Source organism: Rattus rattus, chromosome 5 (genome assembly GCF_011064425.1).
Source record: "Rattus rattus isolate New Zealand chromosome 5, Rrattus_CSIRO_v1, whole genome shotgun sequence".
Taxonomy (NCBI): Eukaryota; Metazoa; Chordata; class Mammalia; order Rodentia; family Muridae; genus Rattus; species Rattus rattus.
In genome coordinates this window covers 56,580,299-56,603,148 of record NC_046158.1, presented here as the reverse complement: position 1 = coordinate 56,603,148, position 22,850 = coordinate 56,580,299, and the positions used below count along the sequence as shown (strand labels likewise).

The following is a 22,850-nucleotide window of genomic DNA, read 5'->3' as shown; positions in this document are numbered from 1 at the left end:
GAACAATCATCTTCTACTCAGAATGTAAGCCAGCTGTGCTGACTTTGTCTTCCTGTGGTTCTTCTAAGAAGAACACAAGCTTCTACACAGAGGCCAGAGTGAGCCTATTTAAGGCCAGAGGTTATATTACTGCTTTGCTCAAAATTCACCATGTATCTCTTTCTAAGCAGCAAAACACAAAGTCCCTAGAATTAACTGGAAAGCTCTGGGGGAGCTGCCTTTCCCTACTGGGGAGTCACCTACACCTCTCTCTCCTATACTGTGACTTTGTCCTTAGAACAGATACCTCTGGCCTAGTCTGAATTCCTTTGTTTCTGTGTCTAGCCATTAGGATGTCACCTTTGTAAGGACAGGGGCTTCAGTAATGGAGCCTTAGATTCCCCGCTTCTGCCTGATACACAGCAGGCACAGAGGTGTTGGTGACAAAATTAGGATCATAGAAAAACAGAGAAACTAAAGTCAGGTTATACAACACCAACTGTATGGAGACCGTCTGCTGACAAAAGAAAGTAGACCCTCAGGCTAATGTAGACCACTAAAGTAGATGGACAAGGGAGGATTACTTCTGACTATTGGTGCCTGAAGTTTGAAGCCAGCTCTTGGCTCTGGCCTGGTGTAACGAAAGCAAACCAGACATTTGCCTGCTTAGTTCTTCATTAAGAGACAGCAACAGTATTCCTGTCAGATCGAGAGTCTCACAACATGCAGCTGCAGTTGCTTCAGTGTCTTGTAAGGGGGAAAGTTGAGGATTATGTAAATAGTCATCCGGTGGATCGGGGATCTCTTACTTCTTGCTTGAATCAATTTTTCTAGTTTGTGAAAATAAGGTTGTTTTTTGTTTGTTTTGTTTTTGTTTTTTTTTTAATTTTATTTTATATTCTGTCATTTGCTTAGTATCCATGTAACCTGTTAAACTGAACGCATAAAAAAGCCTGGAGCAACGTAACGTATTCCGGTCAAGCCCCTCCCCCCTTTTTTTAATTGAATTGTGATTGGTTAGTGGAAGCCCCAAGAAGTTCCATCAGACACTGTGGTATAAATGCTACAAGAACAAGTTAATGAAGGAGCCTGGAGTAAAATGGAAGCAGAACAATGAAATGGGCCGATTCTGGGGATGATGAAGAAAGGCTCCCTCCTGGGAGGAAGTGGGGTTTGGAGCCAGCCTTGAAAAAAACTGGTAGAATTTTTAATTTTTTTTTTTTTTTGGTTTTTTTTTTTGGATTAATTTTTTTTTAAGCGTGTTTGAAACAGAAACAGAAAACTGCCTGAAGGAAGAAGGCCCAGAAGCGGCTTTGGCGTCTGATGCAGGGTAATGGCCAGAGTTGTCGTAAGGGAGTTGAAGCCCCCAGGAAAAGCCCAGCCCAGGAAAAGCCCGTGTTAACAGAGCTCCGTATGCTCACTTAGGCTGGCAGCATCTAGAAGTTCCAGCCTTGTCGGACCGTTATGAATTGGAGAGTAGTGGAGGAAGGCATTCTAGACGGGAATAAAAAGCCCCACGCAAACACTCCTTTCTTCTAGAGGGCTTTTCCAGACCCTGAGAAGCAACACTGCCGTAAACACCCCCGTACATCCCCAGTTCTCCCCACACACTCCCACCCCACAAACTCCCATCCCCACACAGTTCCCCACCACGCAAACTCCCAAAGTTTATCACGCCCTGCTTTGAGTCTAGATGTCCCTGCACCGTTGTTTCATACCAGCTGCATCTTCTCTGGCCAGCATAGAAAACAAAGGTCCCATAAGTCTTTCTTGAAGGTTGAATGGAAGAGGAGAGGAACTGGGTTCGGGTGGCATTTGCAGTCTCTGACAGCCATATTAAGGGATCTGGGCAGCAGTGTCCACAGCAGAGATGACAGAGTAGCTTCGAACAGTGAAATGCTGGAGCTACTCAAACCAGGGGAAGCACACGCGCGGGTGGGGTCCCTCCCTATCCCAGCAGGGGTTGGTGGTGAGAAATACAGAGGGCCCAGGAGCGAGCACTGGCAATATAGGATTCTCAGGGCTCATTCAGATACGAGAACTAGAAAAAGCAAGGCATAGGACATGGACGGGGGTCTCAACATGTGTGACCAGGAGGCCGGTGAAGCTTCTCATCCAAACAGAGACCCTGAAGGTTTCCTGGTAAAAATGTCGGAAGACTTCCACGTGGTTCTTCCATTCCTCGGATCCCCAGCCCTCCCTGATTTCAAAACAGTATGTGCCGGTTAAATAAGTTCATTACTTCAAATATCATGAAAGAGAAAAATATTCCATGCGTAATATATAAAACATAGAGTTTGCTATAAATGGACACTTACTTTCACTTATCTTTAGTGACGATTTTATTCGAAACAAATGCTAACTGCTTTAGTAACCTTAAAATGCTGTCTTCCGAGAGCAGCTTACCACAAAAGAAATGGTTGTCGGCTTCCTTTTGCCTCCTGCCCCTTCCTAACAACAGACAATTTGCTCTGCACCTGCTCCAAGTGGGTTCTCAGTGCTAAGCATCTTGTGAGCCCAGAATATTGCAGTATCAAATCTCAATCCCAACTGTGAGGCAGCACAGTGACCAATTGCCTTTGGGGAGGGGCGCTTTCCCAGTCCCCGAGAGAAAAGCACTTTCTCCCCTCCCCCTCCTGGGATTTGAACTCTGACCTAAAGCCTCCTTTTAGCTACCAGCATGCACTGCACTGGTTGATAACAGTGACCCACCCTTGCTCGCTCAGTTCTGTCCCTGGCGTTATGGGGTAGGTCACAGGTCAGTAGGCCTCCGGTCAGTAGGTGTCCAGTTCCCATATATGTATATATCGGAGGAAAAGAAATGCACCTCCATGTTTGTCACAGCTCACAGCCTGTCTCCACAAAGCAGTGCTTAATCTGCGAGTGAGTCAGCCAGCGGCCATCAGCATTGCTCGTGTGTTTGCGAGTTACTGCTGCTGTTCGTATCCTTCTTCCTGAACAAAATAAAACGCTTCTTATAACGCGTGACTTACTCTAAGAGGGAGCGCACTGGGTTTCACCTGTAGGAAAGCAGCTGGTTAAAAATGAAGCCACATCCAAGCAAGAATATAAGATGCAAATAGCAAATGCCATTGAGATGGGTGTGTGATATTCTGACGGACAGCCTAACTTTACTCATTTTCATTTTAGGTTTCACAAACAGGCCAAAGGCTCTCAAGATCCTCCTCAACCCTCAGAGTCACAGAAAGGAATCTGTCCAAGTCTACTATGAGAAGGTCGAGCCGCTGCTGAAGCTTGCGGGCATAAAGACTGATGTGACAAGTGCGTCTTCTTTTTTGTCTGCGTGTTACTTTACTGCTTAACACTCCACAGGGAGCCCACAGCCGTCCCACCTCAGCATGGACAGCTCTCATAGCACTAGGGCTTTCTTCCTGTGTCCTGTACCCCGTGCCAGCTTCACAACCACCATTCTCTAGTTTGCTTTTTTCATTCTTTTATTGTGCCATCTTGTATTGAAACGACAATATGTTAGACTGGGTGATATTCTGTCCCGGATGGTTTTGGATGTCAAGGTGACACAAGGTAGTCATCAGAGAGGAAGAAGCTTCAGTTAAAAAGCATGCCCCCTTGAGATCCTGCTGAAGGCGGTTCCTCAATTAGAGATCAAAGGCGGAGGGCGGGACAGCTTGTGGGTGTTGTCATCCCAGGGTTGGTGGTCTTGGGTTCTATAAGAAAGCAGGCTGAGCAAGTCATGGGGAACAAGCTAGTAAGAAGCACCCCTCCATGGCTCCTACATTAGTTTCTGCCTCCAGGACCTTGCCCTTTTTGAATTCCTGTCCTGACATCCATCAATAATGAACAGCATGGAAGTTTAAGTCAAAGAACCCTTTGCTCTCCAACTTCTTTTTGGTCATGGTGTTTTGTCGCAACAGTAGAAACCCTGACTACGGTGACTTCTTTCACGGTAACAATTATTAGGGATTATTTGAAAGGAAACCATGGGTTTTGACATCTTCAAGAGGCTGTGTGCTATTTTCACATTCCTGCCTAGTGTTTTTCTGTGGCTCCTCCCTTCAGTAGTTTGTTCTTTTTTGGTTTTGACCCTGACCCCTGCTGGTTAGGTCAAAACTAAGCACTGTGCTGCTGGTTTTAGTTGATTTTGGAGAAACCAGGAACTTGATCCATTGTTGAATATGAGTATACCTAGCCTCTTGCTAAGGGAGATGGGAATTAGATATCAAAAAATTAATAGAAAGAATGTCAGTAATGTCTTTTTTGGGCATTTGCATTTTGGTGACCAAATTCCCCTGCTTTATTAAAATTCAACTTAGGTCCACCAGGAAGGGTGACATTGCCTACAGCTAGAAACTTCCTGGCTTTAATCCCTTATAGCATCACCGTAGCAGAAGGAATCCGTTTCCACACTGTAGGCAATAGAGTCTACTGTGTAATCAGTCTGAGTCTCAAAGTCCTAATGACATGTTTCTCAAGGAGGGACCTGGGTTTGCTCAACTGTAACAGGTGGAAATGGCTCTTAAACTGTTAATAGGGTCTCTGAAATTCAGTGTCTTGAAGGGCTCTAGTAGAAAGAAGTTGCTCCCCAAAGAAACTCTGTGGGAAATTCCATCACTCCTATGGCATCTGTCAGCATAGAGGTTGAAGAGAAGTTACTGGCGCTAAGGAGGAGCCTGATGTGGCAACCCATGCCTGTAATCCTGGCACACGAGAGACTGAGGAAGAAGACTGGGGAGTCTGAGGCCAACCTGACCTATAAAGCAATACATGATTTATTAAAAACAAACAAAATAACGATAAAATAAGAACAAAAGACAAAAATACCCTCAAGTGAACTGTTTTTATAGTAAAAAAAAATGTTAGCTTTTATGGCTATGACTTTGAGAGCACTTACAAGGGAAATAAACAATTCAGGTTCATCCCTATTTTCTATTGAATAGTTCCAAAGATTGGAGTGATTTGAGATCTAAACTTAAATGAATATCAGGCTCATTAGCAGCTCTTATATTTTCCACATGCGAGCGCCACACAGTCATTGGCATGAGCATTACCATGTATCAGTCAGTTTATGAACCCATCACTGGAACCAAAGCACTATATACTATATACTTTGGAATTTAAGGCAACGATGCCACTTGTGCCCCAGCTTTTGAGGTAAACCTCGCAAACAAGCATTCCTGTTTAGTGCAGTATATAGTTATGGATCCAAACAGATACTAAAGCCTGAATATTGTTTAGACACACACATAAAAACTTATGGTGTCTGAAGCGATACTAATTTTGATGAGGGCTCAAGAAAACCACATGAACCAGGAACTTCTTAAGAGCCCAAGGAGGCAGAGAAAGGAGGGGAGCAGGCATAGTTAAGTAAAGGATTGATAGGAGGGGGTGGCAAAGGGATCCATGATATCACAGCATCTTGGGAGTTTTATTTTGTAATTTTGGCTATACCTTCACAAGTTTGAATTTGTCTTGAATATGCCTTTTCCTGTCTTCAAATAACAGTTGACCACTTGGTCTTGCCTAGTGGGATGAAGAGAGGCACGTACATATCAGAAGAGGAGACCCTAACATAAGCTAAAATTTCTTTCGGTTTGATTATCTGTGTTCAATGTAGGGCGATTGTTTCCTTTCCTAGAACCTGAGGGTAGATTCCTTCCGTTGAAGGCTGAGGGAAGATACCTGAATAGGATATGAGTTCTATTAAGGGAGAAGGGCAAAGTGGCTTTGGGAAGGTCCCCCAGCGATGTATCCAGCTTGAGTCCAGACACAGCTGAATCGCATCCCGCACTCAGCGATTTGCTTACCACACCTTGACTTACAGTGGCTGCGGTGTGTTTTATGATAGTGTTAAAATGTAGTTTGGCAAAGATGGGTCCACCCGCTGAATCAAAATTAGGGAAAGAAGATGAGGAAGACAAAGAGGAGGAAGAGAAGAAGGAGGAGGAATGAGAGGAACAGGTGGCAGGGGATGAGAAGGAAGATAAAGGGGAGGAAGAAGAGGAGGGGAGACATTCGGTCTTGAACCGAATTAGGGATACGTGATTTTCTTCGTACAGTCATATTGGTAATTGAGGTATGCACTGTGTATTTTCCAAATTCCTAAGTATGATTTATGTTTTAGCATACAATTTGTGTTTAACATTATAATGTGCCATATGATTTCAGAAAGCACAATTATCTTTTGTATTTATGCAAAATGGTAATTACTACTTGCCTAACACTCCTCCTGCAGGCAGAAACACACAATTGCATCCTTTGCTTGTGAGGGGATCTTCTGTTGTATATCAGCAAAACTTTTACATTAAAATATTTTCCTTTTTATGCATCAAAGACATAACAAGCGTGTGGTTGTTGCAAGCTTTTTAACCTTTCTACCTACCTGGCTTAAAGTGCCATACAAGTGTGGTCCTTAGACTAGGAGTTTCATCTTCATGAAACTATGTAGCCAGATTCAATTCGCCTTTTAATGGGAAGTAATGTACGAAAAATAATGCAAAAGAGCATTCATCTACTGCATGCCCATTGATTTAACACAGGCCTGCACTGGTGAGTCCAAGTGGAATCGGAATCACATAAATCCTATATGATAGTTTATTAGGAGGCAATGCTGTGGAAGTATTCTGCATGATGTGCAATATTACACCTATAGATAATACTTTTTCACACATTTATTTTAAACGCAGATCCTACACATTAATAAATTTATACTGGTTCACTCCGATTTGTGCTGAATCCCTAACCACCTCCAAACATAAATCAGCACTCTTTGGAATATTTTAGTTAAAACTGTAGCCCACCAAGGTGCCACTTCCACCAAGAGAGGCTCTTACCTGGCAAGAGCATCAGCGAGGCCCCTGCAAATGCCTAGGAGAAACAGATATTCACTCTAGTGATAGATTGGCCCAACAGCCAAAGAAGAGAATGAATGTTAAGTCCAGGCTGACACATGACATGTTTTTCCCTCTCACTCTCAAAATAAAACAAAATAAAAGGCATTAAAGTTTATACCATTAAAAATGCTAGAGTTTGGAGAGGTCATGGGGTGACAGGATAATGCATGGAACAAGAAAGAAGAGAAGTCAAAAAAAATTATCTCAAGATCAGAGAGTTCCAGTTTCCCTGGTAGGGAGGAGTTGAAGTAGGTAGCATTGCCTACTACCCGGCATGCCTAGTCCAGGGCAGGTGCCTAGCTCTCCCTGTGGGTGTCAAGGAGTCTAGCCTGGGACCCTAAGCTAGAGGCAGTATATCACGTACTGAGCAATACTGACCCTGAAGTGTACTCTCAATGCCTTCGTGCACATAAGAGAAGGTGCTTCCTTTATACCCACTTACCTATCAGTTGATCCAGCCCAAGGCTACACAGCTCACTGATCAGGAGCACTGCTCGCATCACAGATTCGCCTGTCTTACAGACTGAATGGTTTTGTGCTAGTTATAAACTGCACAGTACAGAGAACGTGAGAGCTGACAGTTAGCTTCTGACAACTGTTACCCTCTGTAGTTAATGTTGTCCCTTGTAATGCTACAAAAGCAATGCATTCTTTCTGGGGTGTGGAGTCACCAAGCTCTGCGCCCTTCTGTGCATTCACAACAGGTACTTTAATCTGCAGTCACCCTTTGCTTTGACAGAGGTGTTAGACCCGCTCCTGGTAATTATCATCATCGCGGTTTAAAGAAGCTTTTCAGAACTTAGCCACGATCACTGTCAGCCCAGAGTCCCCGGGGATGCCTAGTCACAAGATAATTCTGCCTCCTGAAAGAACAGGGCTTATTCAGGAGGAGCGCTTATGAGGTCACACGCGTCCTTTTCATGGGGTTGTGCTTCGGCTCTAGGTCCCTGTGACTGTGCTATTTCTCCTTTGTTCTGTGTGGCTCTACTTTTGTCGACTTCTCCTTCCTTATTTCACCCAGTCGAAAACCAGGCTACCTGGAGAAATCAGCCATAAAGTGTATGCAAGGGGTAGGGGCCCAAGTTATGAAAGGTGCATCTGGCTGCAAATTACAAATTATTACAAATTCATTATGGAGGTTTAGTATTAACCTCAAGACATTATTCACCCTAGACTTTGTTCTTCGAGCTCATAACATTTATGCTGAAGTGGAATGGTGCTGCAGTGAAAGAACTGGACATCATAGACTCTTAAAATCTCCAATATGGAGAGTGTGGATTTCTTACGATAAGGCAGCAGTGTCATAGTTTAAAAGAATCGTTCAGCATCCTGTCTCCATGATTGTTTGTGGAAGGATGACCGAGGCTCTGTCTGACTGTAGGAACCCTAACAGCCAGTCTTGTTTATTTCGATTCTCCCTACTCCACAGAGTTATATAAACCACAGTTTACCCTTTTCTTTACGATCACTTTTTACTATTTCATATATTTTTTTCACTCAAATATGTTACGTATCCCCAGAGGCCATTAATTTTATTCATCTTGTTAAAACATTTTACACCTGTGGATTTCTTAGTCAATTTTCTTTTATATTTTTTAATATTTTTTTGTCAAAAGTGTGATTTTTTTACTTATCCAACCCCCATTAAGACCGTTGTGCTTAGGGGCTGGTGAGATGGCTCTGTGGTTAAGAGCACTGGTTTTTCTTTCAGAGGTCCTTGGTTCAATCCCCAGCACCCATAGGGTAGCTGACAACTTGTTTATAGCTCCAGTTCAGGGGATCCTGCACTCTTAGTCAGGCACACTTGTAGGCAAAATACCAGTGTACATAAAATAAAAGTAATAAAAGAAATTTTAAAAGATTTCTGTGCTTAGACATGTTATGTATATGTTAGTGTATAGTCAACTTTCATTTGAGATATTAAAGAAAAAATAGACTGGTTTAGCTCTTGCTTAAATAAAAACATTTAACTAAGCATAACTTAAAAGTGATGTTTGTAAAAATATTTAAATATTTTTTTAAAAGTAAGCTTTGGTATAAAACCCAGATGCGAAGACTTCTTCATGCCTTATGTGCTTCTTTATAACAACTCTAATGATCTTCAATAATAATAATAATAATAATAATAATAATATAATAATAAGCATAGGAGTGCTTATTACATGCAATGAAAGGTAGTAAATGGTTATACATGTAGGTTATAAATGACTTATCAGCACACATCTTTTATGATAATGTAACCTTGAAAGTTTATGAATATTGATATTTTAATTTTCTTATACTTTCCCTTTAATTGGAACTTCCTAGGGCTTTTGTTCTGGTGAATATGCTTCTGGAGAATTACAATGTAACAATACTAGATACAGAATGATCCTCTCAGACACCAAGACTAATAATTTTTAACAATATCCAAAAACATCATCATCATCGAGCTCAAGCCATGCTGGCACCAGGGACAGACAGGCATGAAAGATTAATGTAATCTTGCATATAATGATGCACATTCTTACACAAAAAACCCATCTGCAGTGTCATGTCAGTCAGCAGAAACCTTTGATGGGTGGATACGGCTGGGTTGCCTCTTCTGGCAGGGATGCCCCAGAAAATGCTAAATGTGCTGTGGTGCTCCGTGCCATCTGCAGCGCACCCACTCAGCCTGTCTTCGCTGGCATTTCCAGTGCTGCATGGGATATTAGCAACTGTGGCAACAGAGATGTGCTGTGACAGACTCGTTTTCTCTGTGGACCTGGACTCTGGTCCTGTGCATCGCCCTCTCTCTGGGTTCAGGGGTCTCATCATCTGGATGACAGAACTCTATTTTTCATAACCATCTCCTCTTTCTTCCTTCCTTTCTTCCTTTCTTCCTTTCTTTCTTTTTTTCCTTCTTTCTTCCTTCCTTTCTTTTTTTCTTTCTTTCTTTCTTTCTTTCTTTCTTTCTTTCTGTCTTTCTTTCTCCCTTCCTCCCTTCCTCCCTTCCTCCCTTCCTTCCTTCCTTCCTTCCTTCCTTCCTTTTTCTTGAATCTAGCAACTTCTGATATATAATCTTATACTAACCCTTTGACTAATTTATTCATGTGAGGTTGCCAAAGTGGTTTAATGTGGACAATTCAATGCCAGCTGTATTTTCAAAATACTCCTGTCCCCAAGCATCCAATTGTCTTATTTTGGGAAAACTAAACAGACAGGCACAAAAAAAAAAAAAAAAAATCCCTAAACACTGTGTTGGATATCCCAAAGTAACTTACATAGTTGGAATGACTCTGTGGTCTTCTTTATAAAGCTATAAACCACACCAGACAATGAACAATTAATCCTCTTTCCTATAATTCAAATATTTGAGAATAAATACTGTTTTATGACATGACAATGATATCTTGCCAAACCAAGCTGTAAAACTATAGTTTTTTTGGTTTAAATATTCAGTTTTGTGTGTATTTTTTTTATAGTAACAGAATATGAAGGGCATGCCCTGTCTCTGCTTGACGAATGTGAACTCCGGGGATTTGATGGGTAGGTTATATTTTTGGTATTCATGTCTGTCCAAATTATTTTAGTAAAAGTTTTGTTAGCTTTTAATCACTTATCTGGGACTGATACTTTTCAGTTACTATCCACGTACTGATGATTGATGGTAATATATCATGGTCACCCATCCCTCAGGAACTGGCATTGATAATCCAAAAGAAAAATGTAACCACAAATACTGAGAAACTCTACATTTAACGTGCATATATTTGCACTTACAATCCTTAGAGTTTGGGTTTGGCCATGTGACTATAAGAAGAACACCGATGAAAGCTGTTAAATTCATCATATGGCATAATGATGTTATGGCCCTCTTTTACAAATTTACTGACAGCTTCATAGCTATCTAGTAGTGAATTTTGCTGTGATTAATTATGGTTGATATTTTGTAACAACATATCTATTTTCTGAATGAATAAAGTATGCTGACTTTAATTATCTCATAATTTATTGACAAGTAAATGGGTTTTCTTTTTTACAGGTTTAGCACTTTACTATGAATGGATTGTCACAGACTTTTATATTGCATATTCAATTAAGGCAGCACTATGTAGCTTTAGTTTTTATTTCTAAGGACAAAAAACCAAATCCTTATTCTACGCACCCCGTCCCCCTGCCCCTGTTACCACTGATGGCTGTACACTTAAAGGACAGCAGTTGCTTTCTCGAGGCCTGTACAGCCCCCTACTGTGCTTTCAAGTGTTCTAGTACAAAGTCTTTCTGGTCTGGTGGGACTGCCTCTTCTCTGTTAAAGGAAGACAGTGCCCCAGGTAACCTGAGGAACAGAGCGGTATGTTTGGTTTGCAAGGGGCCTGTGAGATGCTTAGACCAGGGTACCCATCCTATACCTTCAGGGCTGGTAAAGAGCAGACATGCGCCACACTGTCCCCTATTTGTTGATTTCTTCTTCATCCTCATCTTCAAACCCCTCCTCTTTGTCCTTGACATTGGCAGCCTGGTGCTTCTGATGCTTGAACTACAGGTCGTTTATGCTGCTCTTGGCCTTGGTGAACTACATCTCACCAGTGCCCTCTCCTGTAATCTAGTGCAGGAAGGCCTTGCCGTGGGATAGGGCTAAGAACTGCTCTGAGATATGCCTGAATAGCACATCTGGATGTGTGGCGCTCTGGCCAATGACAGTAAGGCCATCTTCAGGTCCCATGGCAGGACGTTGAACATGGACACCTTGATAGTCTTGGGGAATCCACTCCACAAAGTAGCTGCTATTCTTGTTCTGGATGGCCAGCATCTGCATGTCTACCTCCTTCATGGACGTGGGGCCCTGGAAGATGATGGTCACAGTCAAATAGTGGCTGTGGCATGGGTCACGTGTGATCATCATGCTCTTGGCATAAAAACAGCTGTTGTGTGATCTTGGACACTGTCAGGGTCACTATACTGCTGACTGTCCAGGCTATGAGCGGGGTAAAGCCAGGCTTGAAGAAGTGTAGGCATAGGAAGAGCACCATGTTCACTGCCCGTGTACACAGGTCAGAGTTAAACTGGCCAGAGAATAGCAGCTATGTGATGACACTACACATGATGGCAAATATCATGTGGTGGCAGTCCCCGAAGCAGGTGTCACAGACATTCATACAGGCACCGGAAACTTGTTTGTTTCCAGTGCATTGCTAGAATGTGCTGAAATTGTTCAGTGGCATTTGAACAGTAGGAACAAGTCAAATGAGATACTGAATTGATTTGCAAATGTCGTGGATTACCATATACAACGAAACATATTACTTTGGGGAGGATATTTGTGTGAGACTTGCTATCTGAGAGCTTAAAAGGGTGGGGGTGTGTATGATTTTGCCACATGGTGATGGGGAGGAGGCAAGAAAAGACCAGTGAACCCGTGAGGTATATAGAAAGGTCTTCATTTTCCCCAGAGTAAAAAGAAAGCTTTAATAATGCTTCCGATACATGAAGGGAAGTGCTGCCATCAAAGGAAGCACTGAATTGGGGGGAGAGAGAGAGAGAGAGAGAGAGAGAGAGAGAGAGAGAGAGAGAGAGAGAGAGAGAGAGAGAAAGAGAGAGAGAGAGATTGAAAAGGGAGTAAATCTAGATGGGTATACTGTATAAGCATTAGTCACAAGAGAACTAGATAGGAATTGCTTTATAATTTCATAACTAGAGATGGACAGAAGGATAAATAGGCTACAGTTAAAGATGTTATCTTGGAAGTGTACATTCAAAAGATAAGACTGGGGGAGTCACGTGGACTGCTGAGTGACTCGTGCGTCACACAGTCCCAAGCTGAAGTGCAAGGAGACCCTGAGGCCGTCTTAAGTCTTTGCTTTGGACCCTGGTTAGATAGAAATTATTGTAACGGACTGAAATGACTCATGGGTGCCCCCAGATTCCTTGCTGGATGTGGTATCTGTCAGCATCTCCTTATGGAAATTCCACCATTATAGGGATTTAGACACCCTCTGCAGAAGGAAGAGAGATTGTTTAAGAATAGAGTAAGAATTTTCCCTTTAGCTGAACATAGTAATCTTTTGATTTATTTCCCATGTAGAAATTATTTTGTGATGAACTAGGCGAGTTCCTCAATTCGCTCTGACTTTATGGTATACTGATTTACTTTGGGTAATACTTTAAAATTTCCATTAGGAGTCATCTATGTTCTAAATATTTAAATAATTCATTTATTTTGATGGGTTCAGCTTTCCTGGACCTGACATGGTTGGATTAATCCACTTAATTAAAGTGTAATGGTAATTCCCCTTACTCAGAAATACACAGAGTACTGTGAGAACACTGGAAACATTCTTTTAGTAAACACTGATCAAGTCTCTAACAAGAATTGTTTGGACCCAAAATGTCCTACATTGAACCTATTCAAAGAGTGGCCACAGGAATATTTTTTTGAAAAAAAAAAAAGTTTGTACAAAAGATTTAAAGATGGGACATGACCCAACATAGCATTTTGTTTTGACGAGGAATGGGATCCCCTTCCTTCAGGAGTTTGGTCTGGGGCATCTCTGTTTGACTTGTTGATTTGATGTGGCTGGTAAGTTGTGGCTTCTAGGCAGGAGTCTGAGAAGCTACAATCCAAAAAAAGCTTCAGTGTAGCTTAGTCAGCAAAGTAAGAACAGTTTGGTGGATGGTGTTTAAGAAATACTATTTCCTAAGATTTTAGAGCTTTTAAAAACGAGTTCCATATGCTTCTGGGAAGACACATTGTGACATATTTCCAAAGCCAAGAGAAACAGCCGAGCAACACTCCTGACAGCTGGTGCCCCACTCCAGTGTTGGAGCAAACAGTGTGGGATCCATGGCTAAAATCTGGGGGAGGTTCAGGCTCCATATCTCCCCTATTTATGCTATAGAATGGCGAAGAAGAGAGGGTGTCAGCTGTGTAGACTCAAAGCTCAAAGCGGGAGTTGCACTCACTGTAAGGTGAACACTGTTAAATCAATCTGAAATATTTACGTTATTGTTAGTATACTGATCTTTGCTTTTCCTTTGCATTTTTATTTCAATCTCCTGGATTGCACAACTTGTTTCTTTTGATCGTAATACAATGTTACTTGGCTAACATTGACATCTTCTCAGTTTGACCTTGGTATCAGTTGATAAGGTTTGTTGCTGTCCTTGTTGTTGCTACTGTGTTAAGCCAAACTCAGAGTCAGAAAACGACCTGATGTCCAACATTTCAAACTTAACATTGGTTGTGATAAGTGCTAAGCAAACAGTCCTTTTAGACCTTTGCCATTTCTCTTTTAGAGGAGGAAATAAACAAACTCCCTGACCTCATTGTTCTAGAAAGAATCATCGTACTGAGGCCAGGGGCAAAGTTTACTTGCTCTGAGAACAGCAAGATTTATCAGATGCAAAGGAATAGTTCAAGTAGCTCTTCAGTGTAAAGTAAACTTATTACAAAAGGGTGAACTTTTTTCTTTTCTTATAGTATCCCATTTGCTGATGTTTTTATACTAAATACATTCCTTGGGCTCCTGTCACAAACTTGGACATAATCTTAAGAGTTGGGTTAGTACTTTTCTCTCTGCTGTGACAAAACACCTAATTGTAAACAGGGTAAGGAGGGAGTGGTGTGGTTTGGCTCAGTTTGAAGATGGTATAGTCTTCATGGTGGAAAGGCAGGGCAACAGAGCTGTGAGGCTGCTGGAAACATTGTTTCTATAGACAAGAAGCAGAGAGCTATGAATGCTAGTGCAAGCTCACTTTCTCCTGTTTGTATTTAGTCAGGGAGGATAGCCTGCAGGATGTTGCTGCCCATGGTCAGTGAATCTTTTCTAGAAATACACTTGTAGACTACCCCAGAGGTGTGTTTCTATGCTGATCCTAAACCCACTCAAGTTCACAATGAAGATTAATAGTGACCTAGTAGTTGTTGACATAAATTGGTATATTCCTTTCTAATTCTTTCAGTTTCATGTTGACCTTAGTGGTTCAAACTGAGTTTCAAGGTAATGCAATTCTAATGAGGCTACATTCTTTGGATTTCATATATAGAATGGAGAATGATACATTGAATGATAGTGTAGATACTCACTAGTGGGTAGCCATTGGAAAGTTACTTAAGCTTTCTAAACCTTAGCTTCTTGGTCTGTAAATGGAGGCTATCAATATCTATTGTCTGCAAGTATCACTTAAATAAGTTAATACCTGGAGAGTATGGAGAATAGTGTCATTCATTCATATATATGTATATATACATATATTTCACTATATTGTGAATATATTTCATTATATTGTGAATATATATTCACGATATTACATATATTCAGTATATTCACACACAGACACACACATATTCACTAACTGATATTAAGTAATGGTACTTAATCATTGTTACTTTATTGTTACAGTAATCATTTGAACTTGTTTCAAGAGATTTTCCTAACAAAATGTCACAGGTTATTTATTTATTTATTTGTCTGGCAGAATACTCACAGGAAGGGCATCTTTAACTCTAGCAATGAGTTTACATACATATTATGGTGGTCATTTGTAGTCACGTGCTGCTACCCTATGTCATACAAGAGTCAAGCCTTTTCAGCTAAACCCATGTTTTTTTTTTTTTTTTATTTTTGGAGGGAAGAGTTTACATGGTCCTTTCAAATCACACACAGACATCAGCATGAACATAGTCATGGCTAAGGGTTTTAACAGAGTTCATGAAACATTGAGAGAGCTCATGGAAAACATTGAAAGCAAACAGATAAAGTTAAAGAACTGGAAGTGACAATCCTTTGAATGTTAGCAAGCAAATTCTGGTTAGATTAAGTTGGTATTTTCACTTTTTTAATACTTTGTAGCTCAACCTATTTTGTCTATGGAGAACTCTGGAGAATTCTGGTTGTATAAAGGGTATGGACCTGTGCAGTGCTGTGTCTTCTGAGCCATTGAGACAATGGCTAAATATTTGAAGTTATTTTGAGTGATCTTATCCACTACACAGACACAGGCACTGTGTAAGTGAGGTTAGAAAATGTTTTAGATTCTAGATGTCATGAATGTCAACTAATTCTGCTTCCTTCTGCTTGCTTCCTTGTTGAAGTGTTGTCTGTGTTGGTGGAGATGGATCCGCGAGTGAAGCTGCACACGCTTTGCTCCTGAGAGCTCAGAAGAATGCTGGGGTAGAGATGGACAGCGCCCCGACTCTCGCCGGAGCTCAGCTTCCACTTGGCTTAATTCCAGCAGGCAAGGCATAGCTATGGGTTCCTTCAACTGCTCCTTGTCCTAGTTTGCTTTCTATCGCTGTGACCAAACAGCTTGACTAAGATTAAGTTGGGGAGAAAAGGGCTTATCCCTTTTTACTTCAGTCCATCATGGTGGGGAAGCCAAGAACTGAAGCAGAGGCTGGGCAAGGCGCTGCTTACTAATTGTTCTCCGTGGTTTTCTCAGCTACCATCAGCCCAGGACTAGCACCACCCACAGTGGGCTGGACTTTCCCATATCCTTCATTAATGAGAAAGAGTACTTCATAGCCCAGAGTCTCTCCTACAGGCCAGTGTGATATATTTCTCAACTGAAGTGCCTTCTAGTTTGTGTCATGTTGACAAAGCCAAACCCATACAGTGCTCTCGTTCTTCACCCTGTTTCCTATCTCCTAATAATCAGAGTATAGCATGAGTCAAATGGGTCAACTTTGGCTCTGAAATAGCCTCACTTGACTCCCATATTTCCTTCCACAGGCATATGTGAAACTTGGGACAAGTCATTTAACCTTTTAGATTTTTTTTCTAATCTACATCAGAAGAATCGTGTATAATATCCACTCAATTACAAGATTATTGCACTAGGAAGTTTGATGTGTATAAAGGGTATATAGACACTTAAGCAGTGGTCAGTGCAATTTTTATTTCACTATGAAAAAGTCTAACACCTAACGTGTAGGTTCCACCATGGCATGAAAAGATGATATTTTTACCTGCAAAAATAATAAAAGCAAAGGAATGCCCTGGAAGCACTTGCTGAATAGAAAAAAAGCCTTTAATGGGAGGTGATGGTGTCATAGTAGGACAGTTGATGGACCGTCCTGCATGCACGCCACAGAAAGCAGTCTGCGTTTGACCTGAGAAGCAGTAGAGAACTGTGTGACACTTCAGATCCGAGGAATCATTCAATGGAGCCTAATCTAGGAGGATTCATTTTGAGGCAGGGTACAGAATTAATTGTGGAAAAGGTTGGGAGAAAGCAGAGGTCCGAGCCAGGGAAATGGAGAAAGGCTATGATTCAGAAAAGAATATTTTATTATCTATGAAATTCACTCATCCCACTGAGCAATGATAGAGGGGATTCGCTACCTTTTTTTCCACTTAAACAAGTTGGCGTTTCCATCGCTGTAGTAAGGCACCATGAGGATGGAAAGGGTCTATTTCATCTTATAGCTTCTTCCTACAGCTCGTAGTGCAGTATGAAGGGAAGTCAGGGCAGGAACTTGAGGAAGGAACCCAGAGGCAGGAAATAAAGCAGAGGCCACGGAGGAATGCCGCTTACTGGCTTGCTCTTCACGGCTTGTTCATCTTGCTTTGTCATGGCATCCAAACAACTGCCCAGTAGTCATGTGACTCACAGTGAGGTGGGCTCTGTCACGTCAATCACCAATCAAGAAGATGCCCAAAGGCCAATCTGATGGGGCATCTTTTCAATCGATGTTCCCTCTCCACAAATGACTCTGGCTTACATCAAGTTGACACAAAACTAACCAACACAGAAGTCATTATGCAAAATTGTTAGGACAAAAACAGGAAAAATATTTCTTCATATGAAAACAAAAAAAAACATGTGTGGTTAAAGAAAATTCAACGTGTGTTTGATAGCCATATTGTGTAATACATTTAGAATTATCCATGCTATGCGTCTTGCTATTACAGAGATAGCTTTACTAATGTATTTAACATGGGGATGATTCTGGAAGAGATTAGCTTTCATTATTGTAAATTGTGAATTTACAATAAATCATATTTGTGATTTTGCAAGTGTATATGTTATTCAGTAGCTACTTATAGAGATCATTAAAGGGGAAAAAAAACAGAAACGGATCCAAATACCTTTGTAAAATATAAAGTCTTTCGCATAACCAATAGTTTAAATGGGGAGAGATTAGAGTACGTCTTGACAATTTAAGGTACTTATAAAAACCAATAAGCATCTTGAAGAAGATAATAAACGGCTCTGACTGAAGGAGGTAGGGGAAGAAATGCAATTTGGATGATTGCTTCATCCGAATTTACTTCTTGACCCTTTCAGTAGTTCTGCCTGTGGCTGGTGGGAGCTTCCTGGCAGGGTATGTGCCCAGGCTGCGGTTCTCCTCATTAGCACTTGGATCTCTGAGGTCATTCACTAACCACCGCAGCTCAAAAATCGGAAAGGGCACCATCTAAGAAGTGTGCGTGTGATACGGAGGGGAGCTGGTTATAAAAGTCAGTCATTATGCTCATGTCTGTAATATGTAACCAATTTTTTTTACAATGCATAATGTTGAGGCCATGAGGATTCCTGCTGCCGCCCCCCGCCCCCTCCTGCCCGCCGCCCTGCTTAATTTCAAAGCACATTTCACATCTGAAAACACCCTGTTTTTCAGTGGCTATTTCCAGGAATGGCATTGCCGTCTTTTTGTTTTGAAGATGCAGCAGGCTGCCAAACCCTGGTAGTTGGATAAGAGTTGCAGCTTGCTAATTCTGTCCAATAGGAAAGGACAGCCACGTGTGGGCTGTTTAATATAAGGATGCTATGCCTAGTCAGAGCTTTTGATGGAGAAGAGGATCAAGAGCTAGGCAGGAAGTTTCCAAGCTGCCAGTGAGGAGACAATCTGCCTTTGAAGCCATTTGCCTCCTGGAGAGAGACATCCAGAGGGAGAGTGTTTAGTAAATTACTCCACTGAGCCAACAGACTAAGCCGCTGAATTATCCTCAGACTCAAATGTATCAGATGTGGGAAAGCCTGTGTTTGAACTGCTGGCCATTAGGAATGGTGCTTGTTGCTATGGTAACTGGTGCTCAGGAACTATACAAACAGAGTCTGATTAGAAGGGAAGGGGGTTGGGGAGTTAGCAAGGAAAAGCCTGAGAGGACATAAAAATAAAAAAAATAAAATAAAATAAAAAAGCAATCCTGTTGTTGTAAAACAAGACTTAATCTACACGCTGATGGCTCGGAACCGTATATTCCTATAGAGTTTGCATAAATAAATTTCGTGCCTTCCAATTAATTTGAGGAGGATAAAATATTGCCGAGGGACCATTAATTTCTCTGATATTTAAGGCAAAGAGCCGATGTGTAGGCGCTGCTTTCATGAGAATTTTAGATATGCTTGGCTAGGAAGTCATTACATCACGTTTATCTGCTTGGATGTGGGAGACATTAACAGCCTTATGAATATTCATGCTGTCTGGTTAATTAAGTTAATTGTTCTGCAGAAGTGCTTGCACTTCCAAGGACAATTTTTTTCCTTTATTTATTTATTTACTAATTCATTCATTCATTCATTCATTCATTCATTCATTCGTTCGTTTGCTGCTTCTGTTGGAGTCCGTGGGTGCTGCCTTGTACTTCATCAGAGTTCCACTTCGTTTTTCATGAAATGCTGCACCCCCAACCCCGAATCACCCCAGCTCTCTTTTTTACCACATTTCAGCATGTGTGTGGGAGGGACGGGGGCAAAGTTACTTGTAGTGTTTAAAAAATATAACTTTTCCTGTAAATTAAAATGCTTACCTTCTGCTATTGATGTGAGCAGCATGGTCTTCTCCGTTGTGGACATTTTTTTTTTCAAACCATGTATAGTTTTCTGGAGGGGAAAAGTACCTCCTTTAACTTTATGACTTCAGAAGTACTTTCTTCTGGGCCTTCAGGTTTCCTTCAGAGTGCTAAAGAAACTCACGTTCAAACATCAAGGTATGCTTTAAATAGCAGCTGATGAGTAGTTTCTGACCTCTGGTCATATGACGACTGAACTGTGTGAAATCCGAGGACAGTTGCAGAGCTCGGCAGGTCATGAAAGCAGAGAACTGATCTCTAGCATTCCAAAAGGACGTCCGCCCTCACCGTACTTGAGACAGGCGGGAGCAGTCTGTACTTCCCTGGTCATGAGGTGCACCCTTTGCCACTGTGCATAACAGCATTATGTTATGTTATCTTCAGACTTTTCTAGAGGAATGCATTTACAGTCTTCTAATTAATCCCAGGGACGGAGGAAGTGATGTCATGGGATACTGTGATCAATAACCCTGAAGGTCCCTCTCTAATTATGTGTCCTTTTGAAACCTTAACTGTAAATCTGATGCAGCAAGGAAAAAAAAACGGGTTTGTTTTCCTTCTGGATGATTCCAGATTCATCATGCATCGTGTGGCCAATCAATACAGGCAGGAAAGATCCAAAAGATCTTTGAGAGTTCTAGTCAAAGACACCCAGAGTAAAGGGTTCTAGGCTACTTGTTTGCAGACCAAGGGTTCACATTGAGAATTCCTTGAAACTTACCTAGGTCCAGTCTGTGCGCCTCACCCCCCACCCCTACCTTTTTCTCTCCATCCAACCAGTTGGAGGTAAAACCTGGGAAGGAGGTGGTGTTACGACTGCTTATTCACAGACTGTGCCTCTGTAAAATTCACTTGGGCATCTTAAAACTTACAGGCTGATTCATGATATCTAGAGTGGGACCTAAGAATCTTTTTTAAAGCTAATTTATCTCTATCAGTTGGTTTAAATGGCTTTCCCTCACTTATTTTTAAATTGACTAAAAGCGCTCATAGTCACATGTACGGCCTGTTTGGAGCACGTGGGCGTCTTAGAATGACTAAGTTGGATTCATTATCACATGCGCTCCTCCACATATTACTCATTTCTTGTGTGTGAGAAAATGAATTCTACCCTTAGCAGTTTTCAAGTATGTTACACATTAATTGTGGTCACTGGGCTTTACACTAGAACTCCTGAACTTTCCCTCTCTAACTTGGATTTTGCCTCCTTTGGCCACCATGGCCCTCACTTCCCATCTCTCCACTGCTGGAACCTGAGCCCCTGCTCCCTGCTTCTTTGAGCTCAGTTTTATATCTTTTGGGCTTTTTTTTTCTTCTTCAGATTTCATACATAAGTGAGATTTTCTATAGTGTTTTTTTCTGCATACCTGCCTTATCTTACCAGCCATACTATCATACAAATTTGTCCACATTGTCCCAGATCCCCGGGCTGTCATCATTTTAAAGGTTGCATTTCATTGTAAATATATGCCATATCTTTCTGTATGCATTCATCTAGCGAGCACTGGAGCTGATCCTAAATCTTTGCTGCTGTGAAGACTGATGCGTGAGCAGGGACTCGCAGATAGGTCTGTGACATACTGCTTTTATTACCCTCTCATGTCTCCTCACCCAGCTACTCACACTACTATCCTTAGCTTTCTGTTCTCAGGTTGTGCGTGTGTGTGTGTGTGTGTGTGTGTGTGTGTGTGTGTGTGTGTGTGTGTGTGTGTGTGTAAGCAAACACTAGAATAAACTAGAGTTTCATTCTAGGGCCTGAATGCCCTCCACTGTCTATGTACACCACATTTTCTTTACCCATTCATCTGTTGGGGCTATATGTAGGTTGATCATCACTTTCGTTACTGTGAACAGTGCTACTGTCAGCATGGATCTGCAGGTCAGTCTGTGGTATTTGTCTCACTGTCCTTGGACTATTGTGGGTTTGTTGGGAAGCTTCCATGTTGATTTCCAAAGTGGCTACCCCAGTTTACATTCCTACCAGCGGTAAACAAGGGTTTCTCTTTCTCCACATATTTGTCAGCTTTGGTTGCCAGTTGCCTTCTTGATGATAGCCATGCAGAGTGGGGTAAGATAGGATCCAGAATGGCTTAGTTTGCATTTCTCTGATGTCTAAGGACAGTGGACACCATTGAGCTATTGAGCATCTGTGTTTTTTTTTCTTTTGAAAACTGTTTATCCAGTTTAACATTGACTAAATGATGTGTGTTTTATGTTTAATTTTTGCAACTCTTTATATAGTCTAGATATTAATCCCCTTTCTGATGTGTAGTAGTCAGAAGAATTCCTCTGACTCTGCAGATACTCTTTTCATCCTGACAGTTGCACCCTTTGTGGCACAGAAGCTTTAATTTCATTTAATCCATCTATGAATTTTTAGATCCATCTATGAATCCATCTATTTCTTGTACTGTTAGAATCATTTTCAGAAAGATCCTCGCATATGTCTATCTCTTAAACTACTTTACCTGTATTTTCTGGTAGCAATTTTGAGTGTTTTGGTACTACAATCATGTGATTCCTGTCTTTGAGTCCAGTCATGCAACTGTCTTGTTGGTTTGCTATGTTGGACAAGTCTTATACTCTTGAAATACAATAAATCTGTTGACCACACATGACCTTCATAACGTTATTTCTTTTGCTACTTTCTGCAGAGAATTTTTATTCACATTCTTCAGGGAAAGAGGTTCATAGTTCTCTTTATTATTGCTGTGTTCTTATCTTGTTATGGCAGTGGATTTTGTAGAATGGCTTTGGTAAAAATGTGGAATACACCATGAATTTGCATGGCATCATTGTTCAAGGGTCAAGCTCTTCATCTGTTTCATCCCGACTTTAGTATATTGTTACCAAAAGAACAGTTGTTGAGGTTTTAAATTGTATTTCTACGATTAGTGATGGCCTAAAATCACTAGTCATAAAATTTATTCATTTTTTGAAAATCAAATGTAATGTCAAATTAAAAGACGCATTTGAGTTCCTTGGGTATGAAGTCATTGTTTAGTGTAATCACATTTTGGTTAAAGACAGACTTCATATACAGTGATGGCGCTATACATTCATAACGAATGTTCTTGTTGCCCAGTAAACACATATTGAGTCAAGGACACTACTGTAGAAGAATTCCCAAGAAAACTTAGAGCTCTGGGGAAATTTTTGAAAGCATAGACCCAAGACATCAAGTAGCTTCCACAACAGAGAGGAATGTTTGTGGTGTATTATCTGTACAAACAAATCTATGATG

General features: G+C 41.2%; 1 protein-coding gene and 1 non-coding gene across 2 annotated transcripts in view; one reads left to right on the top strand and one right to left on the bottom strand.

Annotated features, from left to right (window-relative positions):
• Positions 1–22,850, top strand: part of Cerkl (ceramide kinase like) — a 93,108-nt gene that overhangs the window by 54,069 nt on the left and 16,189 nt on the right. The window contains exons 3-5 of the mRNA XM_032903555.1: positions 3,130–3,261; positions 10,295–10,358; positions 15,904–16,046. Of these exons, the coding sequence (XP_032759446.1) occupies positions 3,130–3,261; positions 10,295–10,358; positions 15,904–16,046 (339 nt within the window). The remainder of the gene's footprint in view (positions 1–3,129; positions 3,262–10,294; positions 10,359–15,903; positions 16,047–22,850) is intronic.
• Positions 22,365–22,466, bottom strand: LOC116902501. The gene has a single exon (XR_004388114.1). It is a non-coding gene; the product is annotated as a U6 spliceosomal RNA (small nuclear RNA).